Source organism: Rhineura floridana, chromosome 7, assembly GCF_030035675.1.
Source record: "Rhineura floridana isolate rRhiFlo1 chromosome 7, rRhiFlo1.hap2, whole genome shotgun sequence".
Lineage (NCBI taxonomy): Eukaryota > Metazoa > Chordata > Lepidosauria > Squamata > Rhineuridae > Rhineura > Rhineura floridana.
The window spans coordinates 64,043,626-64,063,056 of record NC_084486.1 but is presented as its reverse complement, the minus strand read 5'-3'; the positions used below and the strand labels follow the sequence as shown (position 1 = coordinate 64,063,056).

Here is a 19,431-nt window from a genome sequence, read left to right as displayed (position 1 = left end):
GCAGTATTCAGAGGGGGTTTACCATTGCCTTCCTCTGAGGCTGAGGGGCAGTGACTGGCCCAAGGTCACCCAATGAGCTTCATGGCTGTGTGGGGATTCCAACCCTGGTCTCCCAGGTCGTAGTCCAACACTTAACTATAGGCATGTATATATAATATCCTATTTTCTGCCTCATCGCTTCAACCTATAACTACTTTCATTTTCCTTGAATCTTTTATTTTCCTTTTCATTAATATTGAAAATAACCGGCTTTGTAAAACATACCCGAAACCAGATGATTCAAATCCAAGTGGAATATCAGTACACATTTATTGGATTTTAAATGACAGTACATGGCACTGAGTACATAGCACTACAGACGCACAGGGTGTTTGCATATATTCGGTTTGCATAATACAGATCCTCCACCCACCTCAATGGTACTCAGTGAAGCAAAACAAAACAAAAATTGTTTTAAGAAGACCAATTTGGTGTTTTCCTGTAATCCTTATCCTCGTATTGCAAATCGTACTGTACTGTTGATCAATCCTGAGCATTATTGCAAACCTTGGAACTGCTCCACGACACTAGAAATACTTAAAAAAATTTTTTGTAGTCCAGTAGTGTTATAGTTACAAGGCAGACAAGTTTGTAACCAGGTGATGGGAGAAGAAACTGCTGCGCCGCTTAAGTCAACTACACAGTGGGCCTCAGCAGTTAGCATTTCATAGATCTCATTGAGCCCCCCCCCTCTTTACAGGCTACAATCCTATACTCACTTACCTTGGAGTAAGCCTTACTGAACTTAATGGGACTTACTTCCAAATCAACGTGTGTAGGGTTGTGTGAGGTTCACCTGTTAAATCCTTCTGTGAATGTGCGTTTACAGTTAATCTGCTTTAATTGCAAGCATGAGTACACAGAAGGACTTAGTAGTTTATAAAGAGGGGGAAACAATGAGAGCTGTACATTGCTAACTTCTGAGACTATCTTGTTGGTGAAATCTGCTTTAACTGCAAGGTGAACTGATTAACCTTGAACTGCGAAGTGTCTCTGCAACACCCTGTTTCCCCATCTGGGAATTATCCCCAACTTGCTGCTTCTGTGTCGATTCTACCACAAGGCATCAATGGCAGTGCTGTTACAACAACATTTTTCACTATCATCTCTCTCGCCATTAAGAGCATGCCCGCTTAATTTCCATCTGATGCCACTTGGACTTATCTTTCAAAGGCAAATTGTCCTTTGTCCTGACCATGGGATTATGCAAAAATGTAAGGATACAAGAAGTCAAAGTTTTAGGAAGGGTTTTGAAAGCTGCTTCAAAATGAGAGGAGTTGAACTAGACGGAAAGCCTAACGAGAAAAGACAAATCCAGTAGACCTTATTTCTTTTTCTATGCTGTATACACGTGTCCTACTTAGCTTTAAATATGAAAGTATAATATTTTGGACGATATATTTATGTACACACACATTGAAAACAGCTACAGCAAGAGGTTCGGTAGGTTTAATTTCTATAAATATAATTATAATCGTTACATAAGGAGTAAAAGGGTGTGTGCATGTATAGGTGTGGCCAAATGTTAACATCAAAATTACAAGGAAACGTGATGTAAAGAATAAGGGGGGGGGGAGGAAAGGTAAAGACGACCGTGTTCTCCCTTTCTTCCAAGTTTCCCCACGCATTTATATATACATGTATGTTTAAAGGTCAGATAAGTATTTCTTTCGTATTGAAGCTTTAAAAGAAAACTTTTAAAATGTGGAACCGAACAGAAAACAAGAGATATAAAAACATTTTCGTGTGAAAGAATTTTGGTATAACGGTGCAATCTTTTAAGTATATACTTAGAATCAAATTCCCTAGAGATTAGTGGATGAAGGATTACCGCCCTGTTTTCTCCCCTGGCTACATTCGTGGGAATATATTCATAGATGCAGCCGTCGCATATAAGGATATATAAATCGTTGTTGCTGTACGACAACGACGGAAATTCTAAGCATTTTTATTTGAAACTATTCCAATTAAGACGAAAGGGCCTTCCGTCCAAAGGCGAGAGTACCTGCTTCAAAGGCCCACGATAAAGGCCTGAGTTTGCCGTGAGTGACAAACCTTCTTCAGCGTCCCCTGGCCGCCCAAAGTGACTAGCGCCATGATTGTAAGAGCGGTGCATGAAAGGAAGACCTATAGATATAGATGGGGCTTCTGGCATGACGGCACGCATATTGCCCCAGCAAGGAGAAAGGGAGGACTGGCGAGGAAGCAAGGAACCGTGGACTGCAACGAAGACCGCGCAAGAGTAAATGGAGCCCGTTGCATGCTGGGCGTTGTAGTCTACGTTTGTTGCTCGCGGAGCATGCTGGTCAGTGTGCGTGCGGGTCGTTTAGTCATTCAAACCAACCAATCACCGATCGAGGCAGGCGGTTAAGCTGGGCTGTTGGGGGTTGGTTTAGTGTTTGGCGTGTGAGTGCGCGCGCGCGCGCGCGCAAGCAGCAAGCAAGTGGCACGAGCAAGAAGACGGTTGGTGAGAGAGGCCTCGTGAAACGCTGGAGGACAAGGTAATGGCTCCCCCCACCCTTTTTAATGGTGTTATTTATTTATTTATCGTTTAGCCTTGCCAAGGAGAGTCTTACCACGCCATGGATAATTCTTAGTCATTGTCTCTGTAGGTCCACTTTTGGCCCGAGGGAAGCGCGGTACGGAGTGCGTTCTCTATCCTAGGCCTGCGGGTCCTTTCCTCTTGCTCCTTATACAGGTCCCTTCCAGACCACGCCCGTTATATCCCCCCAACCAACTTTCCCATCTGATTCTCGCGAGCCTCCCCCCCTTCACGTTTTTTTCCTTGTACCCCAGCGGGTGGGCGGGTATATGTATGTGTCTTTTAAGACTTGCTCCTATAGGAGCAAGTCCTATTGAGCCCAATTGGGTTTTCTTTTGAGTAAGCACCCGTGATAGGCTCGGCCTACAAGCCTTTTTCGCGTTCACAAAATGTGGGAGGATTGACCACTGCACTTTTACCTGTATCAGCAATGATCTCGGCTAACTATGATGCCTCTTAGGAGCGGGAAAGTAATACTTGTGGTAGGGAAAAATAGGTAGGGATCATCACATGGGGAAGGGGCGGGAGTCCGTTCCGCCCCCACCATCATTTTTCAATACCTAGGAGAGCTGTTGCTCTAAGGCAGTTGTTTTCACTTCTAGGATCAAGCATTTAAAAAAGGGGCAATGATTTTGTGCTATTCAGGCTTGTGAAATTATAGCTAAAACATAAGAATAGTGGAGTCTGGCTGTGTCAGACCAACGGGCACTGTTATACAGTATCCTGTTTCCTATAGTGGGTGATCAGATAGTTTTGGGATGCCCAGGCAATAGCCATCTTTGGCTATTGTTCCCTAGCAACTGGTATTCAGAGTACTGGGAGGAAGGATGGAATATAATATTATTAGTCTCTCAATCGGAGGTTCTTACATAGGTATCATAACTATGAAATATCTATTTTTCATGAATTTTTCTAATCCATGAATGTGAAACTTCAGACCTGGGAAAACAGACAATGATTTAATATTAAAGTGCTTCTCTGTGGAAAGATTCTTCCACTCCTGTGCACTTCAGGGACTCTGTTTGAAATAACCAAAATGGCAATGAATGCATGGTATGTTGTGGAATTGTTTGTACCACCATCATTGATTTCCCTGTAAACTCAACACTGATATTCAGAGATCCAAAATAGCCTGTGGGTACAGATTCTGATAATACTGCCTCTGTCTCTCCCACTTTTCTTTTAGTTCTCCCACTTTTCTTTTAACTGTTACAGGGATTTTCTCTGTTTTTAAATAAGAAGTTGCTATACCTCAGGCTGCACAGTAACCGCCAGATATTTTTGGAGTTGGATGAACTTTAATTTTAAGAGTATGTAAAATTTACGTGTGCGCACAAATATTACTGTTCTCTTATATTAGATTTATTGATATAGACTAGTTTTTTAATGTTAAAGCTAAAGTAGTTCAGTAATAGCTTAAGGTGTTATGTAACTTCATTATGTTTTTCATTTTAGTAACCAGTGAATACTTTTTAATCACAGGAGATGCTGATTAGCTGAAGAATTGTTAACAAACAGACATTCTGAAAACTCTTTTCCAGTCTGCTTTATTTTTAAAAAAGGGTTTCCCGCATATTCTTGAGGTATCCAAAGTTAAAATACTTGTTATTGTTTATTCAGTACTAAAAAAGATTAACAAGAAATCACAGCCACCAAAATTCAGTGAAAGTAATAAATAGTGCAGGTTCCTTACATCTGTTTACTGTTGTGAAGATTTAAATTATGAATATAAAATGCTCTAAAATGACAATGCACGTAATAGAATGTAGGTTAATCTGGTTGGCTACTGTGAGAACAGAGTGCCGGACTAGGTGGGTCATTGACTTGACCTAGCAGGCTCTTATGTTCTTACATTAATGTTGATGTAATTCCTCTTTAAAATTTGCCAATCTAGAAATTTTGGGCAAACATGATTTAGGGGGAAAATCATAATCTACAGTTAACGTTTGTACAACCTTATTCAGATGACTGGGTCAAATGAATTTAAGTTGAACCAACCACCGGAAGATGGAATCTCATCAGTGAAATTTAGTCCTAACACATCTCAGTTTCTGCTTGTCTCATCGTGGGACACTACTGTACGATTGTATGATGTTCCTGCCAACACCATGAGACTCAAGTATCAACATACAGGACCTGTCCTTGACTGTGCTTTTTATGTAAGTTTTTTTTAATCACTTTGTGGTTTTATTCTTGGATGTTACTAGAAGGGATGCGACATATAATTGGTTTAATTGGTAGATTACTCAAGGCTTTAGGCTGGATTCCAAAGTGCCATGCACAATGTTTTGTACTTGCATGGGGTTTTCAGCTCCTCCCACCTGGCAAGAATCCACTCTTGGCCTTTGGAGCATCTCCTCTTCTTTTCTGTCATCAGAAATACTTTGCACTTGCACATGGGCCTCTCTGTATCCTGGCCGTTGATTAATTAGGGGAGCTATAAATTAAGGGCATTCTTGATTGTTTGGATGCTACTGTGATTGTGATGTGCTGCTATAATGGGGAATGAAAAAAGGAAATATTAAAGATAGCCTTACTTGCCAACAACCAGTGAAAACTTATTTAAACAAAAGTTGCCTTCATTGTTTCAAAAAAGGTACCCTTACTGAGTTTTTTGTACTAATAAGCCAACTTAATGGATTAATAATTAAGTTTAGTTAAAGACAGATAACAAAACAGACTTGTTAAACTGATTGCCAGCCCTGCTTTAAAAACACACTTTTGATTGTAAACATGTATGGGAAAAGAGAAAGCCATTCAAAGCCAGTCATGGGTGACATGAATGGTCTTCTGCTCAGGAAGTGGGACTTTTCCTTCCTCCTCCACTATGTAGCCCCTGCATGCCCCCAAAATCTGCTGTAGAGGGTTCTTCAACTCACCAGAACAGATGTCTTTTTGGGGGCTGTGAAGGGATGTGCAGGAAGGGGGTGTGCAGTTCCATGAGTGGAAGTCAATTGTGCAGTCATGCAGGCATCATTGGATATCATCCATGATTTTTGAACTTTTTTTAGTTTTATTTCATAACCAAGTACAGTATTTCATTCCTATATACAGTAATTGTTGTGCTGCAGGATTTCATCAAGATTATTTCATTTTCAAACAATGAATATCAGTATAGCATTGTCAAACACACTGAATAATTGGGATTTTATTTTCTAATCTTTACTTTTGTAATTGTATGTGTTGGTACTTGAAAATGTTGCCCTTGCCCCTGTGAAGGAGCCCAAGCCACTTGTAACGGGTGGGTTATCAATTCTTCCCACAGATATATATCCTGAGTGGCCTTTTGCTCGAGTGCTACTGCTATTTATTCATCTGCCCTGTTCTCGTGTTGACGTAAAGTAAAATGGGAATATAGCCAGTATGAGAGCAACCTCATCCAAAATATTTTTATGTATGAGCTTGAAAGGGCTATGCTGCTTATGAGTAGAGCATTGCTTTGTTGAATCCTTGGTGATGCTGCTGGATAAGACTTTAAAAAAGAATAATTAATGCCTGTGAAAATATTTTATAGTTTCTTGGATTACAGATATAGAACGTAAGTGAACGATTTTCTTCTCTTGAAGGACCCTACACATGCCTGGAGTGGAGGTTTGGATCGACAGTTAAAAATGCATGACTTGAACACTGATCAAGGTAACCTAATCCAGAGGTGTAGTAGAGTGTGCTTACGTAGGAGAACATGGGCAGTTTCAACAGTAGCTTAATACACAGAAAATAGCGTTTTTTAAAAAAGAAAAGTATTGTGACTGGATTTCTTAAGGTATTAGTAGAGATTGTATTAAAGTAAAAGATAAATGTTGTTCTTTTTCATACAATTGCTGAAATTCTTATTTACTGTGCCATATGGTTTTATGTGAGCACTCTTTGTAGCTCCCATTCATTTTGTACAGCACTGCTCTTGGTTTTATTAAGGGCATTTAATGCTTTATTAGTCAATGCAGGTGTTTTGTCTGCTAAGGAGAGAGTATTCTATACTAAGAATCCTATGGTTCTGTCTGAATATATAAAAACATTTGCATTGTATTGAAATTTTATTTTAAAACAATCTTGTTTTCTGGTTACAGTTCTAGTGTTAATTTGGGGAAGGGAAACTATCAATATTGCCATATGACATTGTTGTATGCAGTAGTTTCTCTACACTTGATGGTTTCACATGTTCTTTTCCCTTTAGAAATGTATTTATGAGCAATTTAACCTCCCCAACTTCCTTTTCACAGTCTTTTAGACTTGCCTGAGAGTTTGGAAGAAGGGCATTATCCTGTGTGCATACCATCTGCACGTGTACCTTAATATGTGAGAGATTCTTTTAGTACCTACTCCAAATAACTCTTAAACTGTTCTTCAGACATCTTAGTTCATAAAATAGTGCGTGAGGCTTGAGTAGTTTTAAGGGAAGATGAGAAAAATACTGTAAATGACCAACAATAATACAAAATCCGTAAATTGTGGTTAGAACATTTTGGGTGGTGGTGAGAGAAATCTGGGGTACAGCTGCTGAGTGAAATGCTGAAGCGTGAGTATCAGGGCTGTGGAGTCAGAGTCGGGAGCAATTTTGGGTGGAGTCGGAGTTGGTAGAAATGTACCGACTCCAATTCTGACTCAGACTGTGACTTCTTCATAAATGGCAAATGTATTTTAACTAGTAATAACACATTTACTGTAGTAAAATGGTAGCACAAGGCATTTCATCACCACCATGTGAATCCAGAGCTTGGAAAAGTTACTTTTTTGAACTTTTCCAAGCTCTTGATTCGCGTGGTGGTGATGAAATGCCTTGTGCTACCATTTTACTACAGTAAATGTGTTATTACTAGTTAAAATACATTTGCTATTTATGAAGGAGTCAGAGTCTGAGTGACTAGGAAAATAGAGGAGTCGGAGTTGAAGGTTTGGCGTACCAACTCCACAGCCCTGGTGAGTATGGTTGCATGTTGTTCTGACTTGTTAAGAGGACATGTAACCTCTTTCCCCATACAAATATCCTGTAATATTGTAAATAGTCATTGTAGTTGGTTCAGGGAAAATAGGATCAGACACCTAGATATTTGGAAATAGAGTGGCTCAGTGTCAGAAAAGCTGCTTTTTATCATTGTACAGGATGAAATTAGATGCTGTGACATTGTAACTTGATAAGAAATTTTCAGTCAGTGCTTGATGTCTTTAAAGATATTGGAGAATTGGGCTATTGCTCTGGAGAAGGAAGCTATTTAGAATAACTTCTAGAGGATTTAAAAAAGTACTAATTTGTTCCTTTCCTAAGTTGGAGAAAGAAACTGAGATATTATAGGATAAGTATTCAACATCACTTGAAAAGCTTCTAAAACAGTTTCATACTACAGGATACATTGATAAAATGAATGGTGATGTGGAATAAAGGTTTATTGACAGTTTTGTTGAAAGTGCCTAATTACTCACAAGTGGCAAAGGCATGAACTGATGTGGTCTTGCCACATTCACCAAGTATTAGATCTTTGTAACATGCTATTCATGGCTAGGATTTTCAGAGGACCCCAACAGAGTTAGGTGCACAAATCTCTTTTGTTCATTTGAAAATCTCTGCATGAGTACCAACACCCCCCTTAAGCTTCTTTGAAATACTGACTTGATATCTATTAGTCTACATTTAACACTTCAGAAGTGTATATCTATTGCAAAGATTAGAGGATCAAGCGTCCTTTGAAAGTTGTCCCAGCATGCACATACATTAGTGAATGGTAGATCAGAACCTGTTACCACTGTATGAATATTGCTTTGTTCTTTTTCTTAAATTTGGTTATCAAAAAGTTTAGTGAAGCTGTGTGTTCAGATTTGTGTGTACATACATATTTTTACAGAAAATCTTGTTGGCACCCATGATGCTCCTATCAGATGTGTTGAATATTGTCCAGAGGTGAATGTAATGGTAACAGGAAGTTGGGATCAAACAGTCAAGTTATGGGATCCCAGAACACCCTGTAATGCAGGAACATTTTCTCAGCCTGAAAAGGTTTGTATTTAAGCAACTTATACTACAATCTTTTGCATGACTACTCAGAATAAGCTCTATTGAGTTAAGTGGGGTTTATTTTTTAATAGATGTTTATAGGATTACACCAGTAAACCATTTTTAATGTTGTTAAGGAATGCATTTGAGCAATTAAAGTATTGATATCTTTAAGATCAGTTGCTTTCATTAAACATTCAGAAACACTATTAATGAGAATAAAATTTGAGTTTTTACATATTTGCCAGGTACTAGTTATTTTAAATACCAGAAAAATACAAACTTAATTCTTTAGTTGTCTTCAATAATGAATTCAAGCTTAGTAATGCTAGGAAAACTTAATGGCTCTTTTCAGGCATAACAGCAAACCATGGTTTATTGTTGGCTTGAGCAGCATAAGCCTCCCCTCTCCTCCCCCCACACTTATGAGAGGAGGAGATTTAAAGCTTCACTCCTGTTTTGTTTCTAAACTGCAGTTTCTTGTTTTGCCAAACTTGGGTATGCTGGTTTGTACCAACCAAAGTTTGTTAATAATCCAGTTTATCACACCAGGATAAGACTGCTTTTTTTTTTTTGTTAAATCTGAACCAGCAATTTCTCACCACAGCCTAATCAAAACCAAAAAATGGCAACTTATTGGGATGTTATTTTGTTTAACTTTGCACGCTGATCCATCGCAGTGTTTTCCAGCTATAGCTGAGTGTTCAAAACAAGGCTGTTCTCCAATGATGATAGTTTCTGTGAAATAACCTCCTTTTGAGGACAGCAAGGAGACCACTTTCTAATGCTGTATCAAAGAAGCCCAGCAGCAGCATTGCCTGCATTGTAATGTGGTTTCATGTCACTGATGCAGGAAGGCCTTTATGGGTGTATTTATTTAGGCCAACATAAACAGGAAAGTTTAACTGTCGCAACTTGATTACTTCCAGCATCTTTACTATTCAGAGTCCATGAGTAATGTGCAAGCAGCTGTTGGGATCCTGCCTTAATCTTGGCTTACAAGCAAACAGATTAATGGGAAAAAGTACTGACAAAAATAAACCTTGAGTTTTGTATTTAAGAGTAACTTGAACTGTGTAACTTTTAACACATTACTGCAGTCTCATGGTATGAATAGCAACATGTTTTAATAGAAAGGGGTAAGATGAGGCTTTAAGTACTTCCACTCACTAGACAGTGATTGTATTATTGCGTTTTTATCTATGAACTCCTGCTGGTCTTCATTTTCATAAGCTGATACATGCAAGTGTAAAACTACTACGATTATTATTTATTAAATTTATATCCCACCCTTCCAGAAGGAGCCCAGTTTGTTTCTACTGAAATACTTTGTAAACATAGTGGTGAGCTGTCAATCTGGACCACATCATGTCTAAATAGCCTGGTACTATCGTCACTGCATAATCTAAATCTTTGATCATTATAAAAATGCATTACTTTTGCTTGTGATTTATAGTTGTATGTAGAAAACTGTGATGAATTGCTCAGAGAATGCCATATAATAGACAGTCACGCTGAAAAAAACTTCTTATTGGTACAGAAAGGTTCATTATGTCACTTTCTTTTAATAGTGTATCTGATAAATGTGTATACCTAGCCTATTTCATGATATTGGTTTCATTTGATTTGTTTGTGGGGTGCAGAAAACCATACTTTACAGGTGTGACACCAGTTTGTAACGAAGATTTGACGTAGTTAACACCCCTGATGCAGTATTTCCTGTATATATTTCTCTATACTATGTTTTTTGTGTTAAAACATTTTATATTGTACACATTTTTGTATAATTTGTCACTGTTTGAGCCATTGTCAGTCTGTTATAAAACCTGAATATGGGTTTATTATCCTTAATATAGGTTTATTATCTAGCGGTACAACATGGTTGCACAATTTAATGGGTTGGATCTATTAAATGTGTTTTCTGCTGCTACTCCCCACATCAGTCACCCAAGTATACCTCACTAAGGGTTGCGGGACTCTACTGAATGGGGTGCCTCTGATGCGAGAGGACAAGGGGGCATCTGAAAATTGGGCAGAGGCACCTTCTAAAGTGGGAACTCAACTTGTGGAAGATATAGGCACCTGACTTTGGGGGCTTGCTGTCAGCCCCCTTTGCCATAGTGTACACCATTTTGCATGGGCCCCAACTTTCAGTAAAACATTGGGGCTGGTTGGGGGGGCTGTCATGGGGAACGGAGGTGGGGAAGTCTGATTCTACCCAGTCCCGTTGTGTTTGCTTAACTCTGGATCCAATCCAGTGTATGTTTAGAAATGAAGGGTCTAATCAGATACAAGATTGCATATTAAGCATATGCAATGATCAGAATATGTGCCTTTTAGAAAGTATAATTAGAAAAAGCTGATATGAGTTAATTTTTATTTTGAAAGATTTTTACATGACAACTGATTAATATTTTTTTAAATAACTGATTAATAAAAAATTCAAAAGGTTGTAATAAAATAGAAAATGTTGCTTAAATCAGTTTAAATTAAAATCAAAAGTTATTACAACCCTTTGAAGATTAGAAATGGATGTGCAGTGGTTTGTGCTAACCATGGGAAAGAAAAATTTGAGAAAGCTCAAGTTAGATGAGTTGGCAGGCACACTGTTAGAAACTTAAGTTTGTGTGGTGGCTGGAAAAACAATGGTCCATGAGAATGGATAAATTTCACTAGGGATATATATGAAGTAGGAAAAATAACAAGAAAAAATGCATCTCTGTGTCTTAAGACTCTTATCTATAGGAAGATTTTATATTTAGGACTTTGGCATTTTGATGTGGGTGAGTCTTGTGTAGTCCATGTGTTGTGCATTTTACTGTTTCATGGACAGTTAAGTCTGAGTCTTTCACTTTTAAAAGTCTGTTATCATTGCACATATTAATGGAACAGGCAATCTTTTGTGCTACCTTTACACTGTTAAAGTAGAAATCCTAATATTAAAGCTGAAAAATGTAATAATACTTGATCACTTTTTCCAAGGTGTATACATTGTCTGTGTCTGGTGACAGACTGATAGTGGGAACAGCTGGTCGGAGAGTTTTGGTATGGGACTTACGAAACATGGGCTATGTTCAACAGAGAAGAGAATCAAGTCTTAAATATCAGACTCGTTGCATCAGAGCATTCCCTAACAAACAGGTATTTAAATTGTGCTGCAGTATTTCAAACATAAATGTAGGAAAAATAGTCTCCATTGTATCAGATGTTGAGATTTATGATTGACTTGTTCATAATGTTTATTTTGAGTCTTGCAAGCTTTATTGCTACCTCTAAGACAAATGATAAATATGCTCTACTCTTCTTAGGAGGTTTTGAAGCTGCTAATGTGGTTGGAAACTACAGCAACTTTGATATTTGTTTCTAAAATTATCACAGAGAACTCTGAATTATGCAGGAACACTAGACTAGCATAAATGCTAGGCTCTAAGAAAATTAGTGTTCTGGGAAATACTGTTACAGGATTTAAATTAAAAAAACCCTACTTGCTTAGGAGTTATTTCTGGGCTTGGCATGGCTTTTTCCTAAACCTATCAAAGCCACAAAGAGAATTAACATAAGAACAAGAGAGTCTTTGTTTCTCTCATAATTCCTTCTCAGGGTTTCAGTGTAGTGTTTAGCTTTTTTCTGCTCTTCTTGAGGTGGGAAAAATGTAAAGGAAAAGGCTAACGGACCCTTCTTCATGTCAGATACCAAGATAGCTAGGAGACATTAAATGAAAGTGAACTTTGTCAGATGTTATTTCTATCCAAAAGAGATCTTTTGGGATCTGTTCTTTCTAAAAAGCGCTAGTGTGTCCTCTGTTTTCACAGATAACACTTAATGTCAGAACTGGAATGCAACATTCTTTATCAGGAAGCATTGCTAAGGAAATAATTTATATTTCCCTTGGGAATCGCCTCTTTCTCTTTTTGTTCTTTCTTTTATGTTCATGCATCTTCGGGATTCAGAGTGGACCTATGTCTCACAAGTGGAATGTGAAATGTAGGATGGTTGTGCACATCTTATAAATGTCTTATGGATACAGAGCTGTTCATAAAGGAAAAAAACTATATGATCAGTCATGGAAATAAGTGAGGATTTTCTCTTTCTCCTATAGGGTTATGTGTTAAGCTCTATCGAGGGTCGTGTTGCTGTTGAGTATTTGGATCCAAGTTTGGAGGTACAGAAGAAGAAATATGCTTTCAAATGTCACAGATTGAAGGAGAATAACATTGAACAGATTTATCCAGTCAATGCCATCTCTTTCCACAATGTTCATAACACATTTGCTACAGGTAATCTAGAAACGTTTTTATTCTTAGTAATGGTGTTGGTTGATAAGATCCAATTCTTCAGTTATATTGGTCAAGCAGTCATGTGAAAAGCTTCAGTTGTTCTGTGAATCCTTTAACATATTTAGAACATTTCGTTCTCAAAAGTATAATGTAAATATAAGCTAAAATATAGTTTCTACTTTGTAGCTGGTTTGCATGCTTGTAAACCTGGTAACCTGTTGAATTTGAAAACTTTCTGCATTTATTTATTGTTAAATTTATGGCTTGCCCTTCCTCCCAGAAGGAGCTCAGGGCTCTTTAATTAAGAACCCATTGTGTATCCTGCACCATGTGCTTGATTTTTATGCACTTCCTACAGAGAAAACAACAGGTTTCCTTATACTTTCTGTACATACTTAACTGTACAGATATCGGTAATGTTAGTTCCTGCTCTTATGGCTCTTTGCAAATCCATTTGTAGGTGGTTCCGATGGCTTCGTCAATATTTGGGATCCATTCAATAAAAAGAGACTCTGTCAGTTCCATCGCTATCCTACCAGCATAGCATCTCTAGCCTTCAGTAATGATGGAACCACCCTTGCAATCGCATCATCTTATATGTATGAAATGGATGACATTGAACATCCTGAAGATGGTATCTTTATTCGGCAAGTGACAGATGCCGAAACAAAACCCAAGTGAGTAAGTTTCAGCTGTATTTGAGCTTTTTCTACTTTATTCCAGGATTTATTAATTTTCCTAAATTCATGAATAGCATTATTTATTCCTGGTAGATAGTGCAGCTTGACAGTAGGACTAGAGTTGATTTTATCTTGTATTCCCCAAGCTTTCAATATCCGTAAGTTGATAGACATCTGGTGGATAAAATTGTCTACTTGTTTTGTATGAGAAGAATGTCAAACTCTCATTCTTCTTGAATAGGAGCTATTATGTGAAGTCATGCCATTATTACTAGCTCACTGCTTTAAAATTAAGTTGAAGAATTTAGGATAATTTATATGGGAGAATCTAGTTATATTGAATCTTTAAGATTTCAAACTATTGGCAATCTTTTTACAGTCACATAGATCTGAGCTGCTCGTGCAGTACACCAAAGCAGAGCTGCTATAGTAATGGTTTAAATTATAAGAAAATAATTTTAAATTGGTGTGTTTAACTCTTTAATGTTTAAGATTGTGCTTTGCTAGTAAAGAAAATACTAGCTTTTGTTGCACAGAGCTATAATGAATCCAGCCTAAAGCTAAATGCATCATGATTTTCTTTCCCTCAGCCACTGTATGCACATTGGAGTTTATTTCCTACATTCAAGTTTGCCACTTGAGCATATTATAGTGCCAAGAAAATGCATATGCCTGCAGTGTTTGAAACCTCTGGGGACTGGCTATTTCCACTAGCTCCACAGCTGCCTGGTATCCCTACCAGCATATTTGCTAGCATATTTGCCTTCAGGAAGGGGAGGTGGAGCAGATATGAGTATACTTGCCTGTAGGGAAAGATGATCTGGAAGATGGCCTTTATGCTGTGTAGTACAGGAATGTGTAGACTTCTACTCTGTATTTACTAGAACCCCGTGATCTACCAAACACAGCTAAGTGCACAAGATGTACATATATTTAGATTTAAAGAATAGAGTGCCTCTGAGCACATTTTGAACATAGGAATTTGTTTTTGGGACCAAAACTGAACTGAGCTTAAAGTCCTTTCAAAATTCCAGTCCTGGTTAATTCTTTTATTTTGGCAGCCTTACGTAGATGGGAAGTCATTTTGTTACTATAGTTAACCCTCATGCAGACCTGGCAGAAAAATCACACTGGCTGACTGGGGTATATTTGGACCCCCAGTTAGATTTCCAGTGGAAGGATGGAGTGATTTTTCTCCTAGAGACCTTTTTTTTTTCTGTGCTTGATAATACCAAAACACCTTGAGCCAAAAAACACTTATGCAGAAGCGGTAGCAATTTTCTGAGCTGGCCCCTTCCCCATGCTTATTGCGTAAACAACACAATTTCAGGAATATATTTGGACCCCAGTGTTTTTTTATTTGTAGAAGGAAAATGGTAAGTGCTAACTGGCTGAAATTCAGGGACAATATATGGTTGACATTTTGTGACAATGCTGCAGAAGGACAACCCTGTAGGTCTACTCATGTATAAATTAAACAATGAAAATTGCGTTTGGGGCAGAAATTTGCCTCGGGGGCTTTTTGCTGGGATGCTTTTGGACCACAGTAGTTTTTTATTTCCAAAAGGAATACATTAAGTGATAACTGGCTGAAATTTGGGGATGTTGTACAAGTGACAGTTTGTGACAGTGTCTTAGAACAGAGATTTCCAAACTGTGATCCATGGACCACCAGTTGTCTGCAAGTTTCATTCAGGTGGTCCATGGCATGTCTGCATTAAATACTCATATTTTTAATTGAATGTTTATCGCTTCTTTTATTTCTTATATTTTATTTGTAGTACAGTTTGAATTCTACAGAATGCAAATTGTAATACAATATAAGAAATGAAAGAAGCAATAAACATTCAATTAAAAATCAGACAGCATCTAGCACAGTGCATTACAGTAGCTACAGCAGGCAGAAAACTCATTAAGTGCTCTACCATGATCATCAGCAATTTTCAAATGGTCTGTGGGGAAAAGAGGTTCCGAACCGCTATTGATGTGTAAATGACACAATGAAAAATGGAAATTTGCCCCTAGGGCCTTTTCCTGGGGTATTTTTGGACCCCAGTGGTTTTTAATTCCAGAAGGAAAATGGTAGGTGGTAACTGGCTGAAGTTTGGGCACGTTGTACAGATTAAAATTTGTGACAATGTCCTATGACATCCCTGCATGTCTACTTATGTTTAAATTACACAATGAAAAGTGCATCTAGGGCCAAAAAGTACCCCGCAAGTCTGCTTGAATACTACACCGTTAGGAATTAGCAACCCTTGCTGATTTACTAGCCACCCAAAGATCTACTAATACCTCCTGATATACTTTCTGCCCGCCACTGCTGTAGTATATGTAAAACGGGTAAAACGATAAACCTGCCAAACATCAAAATGGAAGATTCCCTCTTGCATTGTATAGGAGAGATTCATAGTTGTTCACTTCATCTTTTTGTGTAAATGTAACATTCAGTTCATAGAAGAGAGGTGGGAAGCCCAGTGGCTTGACCTGCTTCTCTCTACAAGAAGTTGGCAGTTTAGAGTGACAGTGTGCATTCTCACAATTGGTATAATGTTGCCTGTTAAGACCTGCAATTGCCTCATAAAATATCCCCAAAGTAGATAGTTCTTTAAAATTTAAAGTGATTTGTTGAGTGATTGAAATAGGCTTCGTGGAATGAAGAGTAATATTTCCAAGCCCATCCTGTCTTAACATTTATATGCAGCAAAGTAATGCATGCCAGGCAAATAAGCTTGTGCAGGCTTTCAGAGTCTCTGAGTTCAGGGTTAGAGGGGATTTACTTTTATTTTGAAATGTATTCTTTTTTCCAAAGTGCCCTTGCTAGGGGCACCTTACAGTAAAGCAACTTAAAAAAACAAAGTAAAATTAAGCTAAGAGTAATTTATATGCAGAGCAATGTATTGAAGGAGGGAGACCTTCTGGGATCGGATTTCCAGAAGATGTGTTATAACAGGGAAGGCCCTAGCACATGCCTCTACCACACTAATGGACTACAGAGTGGTGTCTCCCATGAAGACCTAAACAAACAACTTCAAAGGGTATGGCTGTCTTGAAACATAAGCTGGGTCCAGGCCATTTCTTCGTCCCCTGTTTGCTGTAGGATACAACTGGAACCCTTCTGGCTACTGAAGGAGCAGGTACAATGGAGCACAAGATACTGTGTCCCAGTACCTTGGCACTTTTAAAAATCTTACTAGCACATCTTGGCAACTGTACCTGTACTCTTGAGAGTTTTTTTAACATTTAAAGTCTGATTTCAGTTTTCAGAATGTTATACAGTAAATATGTGCAAGCCAGAATGATGTAGTAGTTAAGTGTGTTGAACTAGGACCAGAGACATTCAGGCCAATCACCATTTCTCAACTTAGCTACTTCTCTGGGTTGTTGTGAGGATAAAGTGGAGAACCATGAAGTGTCCAGGGATAGTTTTGTCATAGTAAAGGATGCAAGTATGAGGCAAACAAAAATGTAATCATAAAAAATTAAAATGAACTAAAATGAACAATATCAAATTAATGCATAATATCTAAATTTATATTCAAATTATACTTGTGTTTGCATAAATTAATAAAAGGCAAATGTTAATTCAAAGTCTATACATCTTTCTTTTTTATATTCTCTTGTATTGATAAATTCATTTCTCTTGGGTATTTCTGCAATTTTCCATTCCTGATGTTACTCACTGTCTGGTAGCAAAAGCATCATAAATATGTCATGGTAGAGCTGCAAAGATCTTTACATCACTGGGATTGGATTCAGAGTGTCACTCAGAAGGAACAGTCATCCAGCAGAGTGGGGGATTTTTGCTGATGCCACTTCCCACACTGTTTCAGAAAGTCTTTCAATCCTCTGGAGCAGGTTTTCAGGGAATACATGAGAATGAGGAATCTGCAAAAATCACTTCTCCCTCCAACAGTGTAATTCTAAACATATCTACTTAGAAGTAAGGCCTATTGAGTTCAGTGGGACTTATTCCCAGATAAGTCTATATAGGATTGCAGCCTAAGCCACCTTTTATCCAAACATCCCTTATGATAGGTCAGGTTTTTGAATTTGACCGAATAAGTGGAAATGTTCCACAGTTGCAGTATTCTCCTGTCCACCTGCATGAAATAGCAACAATATAACATTTCTTAATGACTTTCCTTTAGGTTACCACAAGGAAATATCACTAGGTCTTTTTTGAAGATTTGTTTCTGTGATGCTTCTGGGATACGTTCTTCATTTTTATTTTATTTTAAAGTTTCAGAGAAGCCATATAAGCAGTCATAGTATTTCAAATTCTTGAGCCAGGATCACATTTCTACATTCCAGCCATAACCAGGACTTAAGTGCATCTTTTACATTTTTAGTCAGTCTCTTCCAGCCCTGGCTTTGTCTTGCTTTATGCTATTGTCTGTTACACTAACATGAATGCAACTTGCTGAAAATCAGTATAATGGAAATACTACTACTACTACTTCTATATTTGGAACTACTTTCCACATTACACCTTGTTAATGGGAGTGCTCCTGCAAATGACTTGCATTACAATTGCAATTGAAAATTGTAGAATGGGAAGCAGTCTTCAGTGGATTGAGGACCTGGCCATATGACTTTGTTTTCAGCTGTTTCTGTCCTTGTGTTGTGTTTGCTAATTATAGAGATGCTTCGTTCTGCTTTTTGAGGAGGTTAATCTTCAATTAAACAATATTTCCTCTTGGCTGTCCATTATTTTCTGAAACAGATGGTTCATCATTTCCTGGGCTGTTAAACACAGCAAGGTTAAGGTTAGACCCCTGGGAGTGAGTTAGTTTTGAATCTTATTACAGGATGTAGAAGCAAAACTAATAAGAAAAGTACTTAATATCATTTTGTTGCTGCAAACAATTATTTATTAGCAAACAATTGATCCCAGAAGGGCAAATTGTTTTGAGTTGGTAATGAGCTGAGGCAAGGCAGAGCATATCTGTGTATTCCCAAAATAATTGTAACGTAATTGCAATGCATTTAGACAGGCATCTATTTGGACTTGTTTCTGCCTTTAAACGAATTTCTGAAACATTAATATGCTTTTCAGACATGTTGCTTATGCCAGTTTTCAACCAGATGCTGAAGAATTCTTGTAGTGATCCATTGGTAGTTAACTTGTGCCATTTTTTAAAGTAATAGTGCCTCGTAAATTAGAGCTTTTCAACTACCCTTTGCAGACTTTTAATTGTTATAATAATGCAACTCTTGAAAAACTTGGAAAGGCAAGGAAATAATGAACATGTCTCTGATTTATAAACATTTCTGTCAAATATGGACATTCTGTTGAAAGTATATTTGCAATGTATGGACATTCAGATAGTTGTCTGAAACTTGCTTCTTTATTGCAGGTCTACTTAACTTCTGACAGAAAGCTTCAGTGATTTTCTCTTTCAAACATTTGTCCACCGGCTCCCTGCAAGACTAGCTTAAAGCAAAACTTGGATTAAATGAAGATACGTTTCCAGTAATGATTTCACTGAAAGTAGTGTTTTGTGTAGTCATTCATTATACTCTATTTCATGCTTTTCTTTTTAGTTTATCCATGAAATAGTGTTTTCCTCAGTCTCGACAGTAGTAAACTTTCTGTAAGCCAGTTTGATTCCTTTGAAATATTTTGTAGTTGAACTTTTGTACATGTTTAATACTGGTTTAAAGTCTTGAATAAACAAAAAAACTCCTAATGACATTACTTTCTGTAGTCTTCGGTTTAGTGGTGAGAACATTTGCTTTTTAATGTGTTGTTTTCTGGGGCATGATCTTGGATGAACCACCTCTTCAGTTCTATGATGAAAAAAGGGGCATTTGGGTTTGGCCTACAGGCTTAACTTGGGAATGAGAGATGTATGCATTGTGTATGTGCAATGCTTGCATAGCTGTTTTACTTTGGAAATTAGA

The 19,431-nt window shown here is 37.7% G+C and overlaps 1 protein-coding gene across 4 annotated transcripts; it reads left to right on the top strand.

Moving 5' to 3' along the window:
- The first annotated feature begins 2,383 nt into the window (after window positions 1–2,383).
- On the top strand, window positions 2,384–19,225 carry BUB3 (BUB3 mitotic checkpoint protein). 4 transcript variants are annotated; one of them, XM_061635739.1, is made up of 9 exons: window positions 2,384–2,540; window positions 4,064–4,164; window positions 4,546–4,740; window positions 6,148–6,217; window positions 8,419–8,570; window positions 11,550–11,708; window positions 12,667–12,844; window positions 13,305–13,525; window positions 18,885–19,225. In XM_061635739.1, the coding sequence occupies exons 3-8, from the start codon at window positions 4,546–4,548 to the stop codon at window positions 13,523–13,525; spliced, it is 975 nt and encodes a 324-aa protein (XP_061491723.1). In that variant the 5' UTR covers window positions 2,384–2,540; window positions 4,064–4,164; the 3' UTR covers window positions 18,885–19,225. The 4 variants fall into 4 exon arrangements, with proteins under 4 accessions (XP_061491723.1, XP_061491720.1, XP_061491721.1 ...); XM_061635736.1 differs by having other exon boundaries at window positions 2,385–2,540; window positions 13,305–13,521; XM_061635737.1 differs by lacking the exon at window positions 4,064–4,164 and having other exon boundaries at window positions 2,385–2,540; window positions 13,305–13,521.
- The last annotated feature ends 206 nt before the right edge of the window (window positions 19,226–19,431 follow it).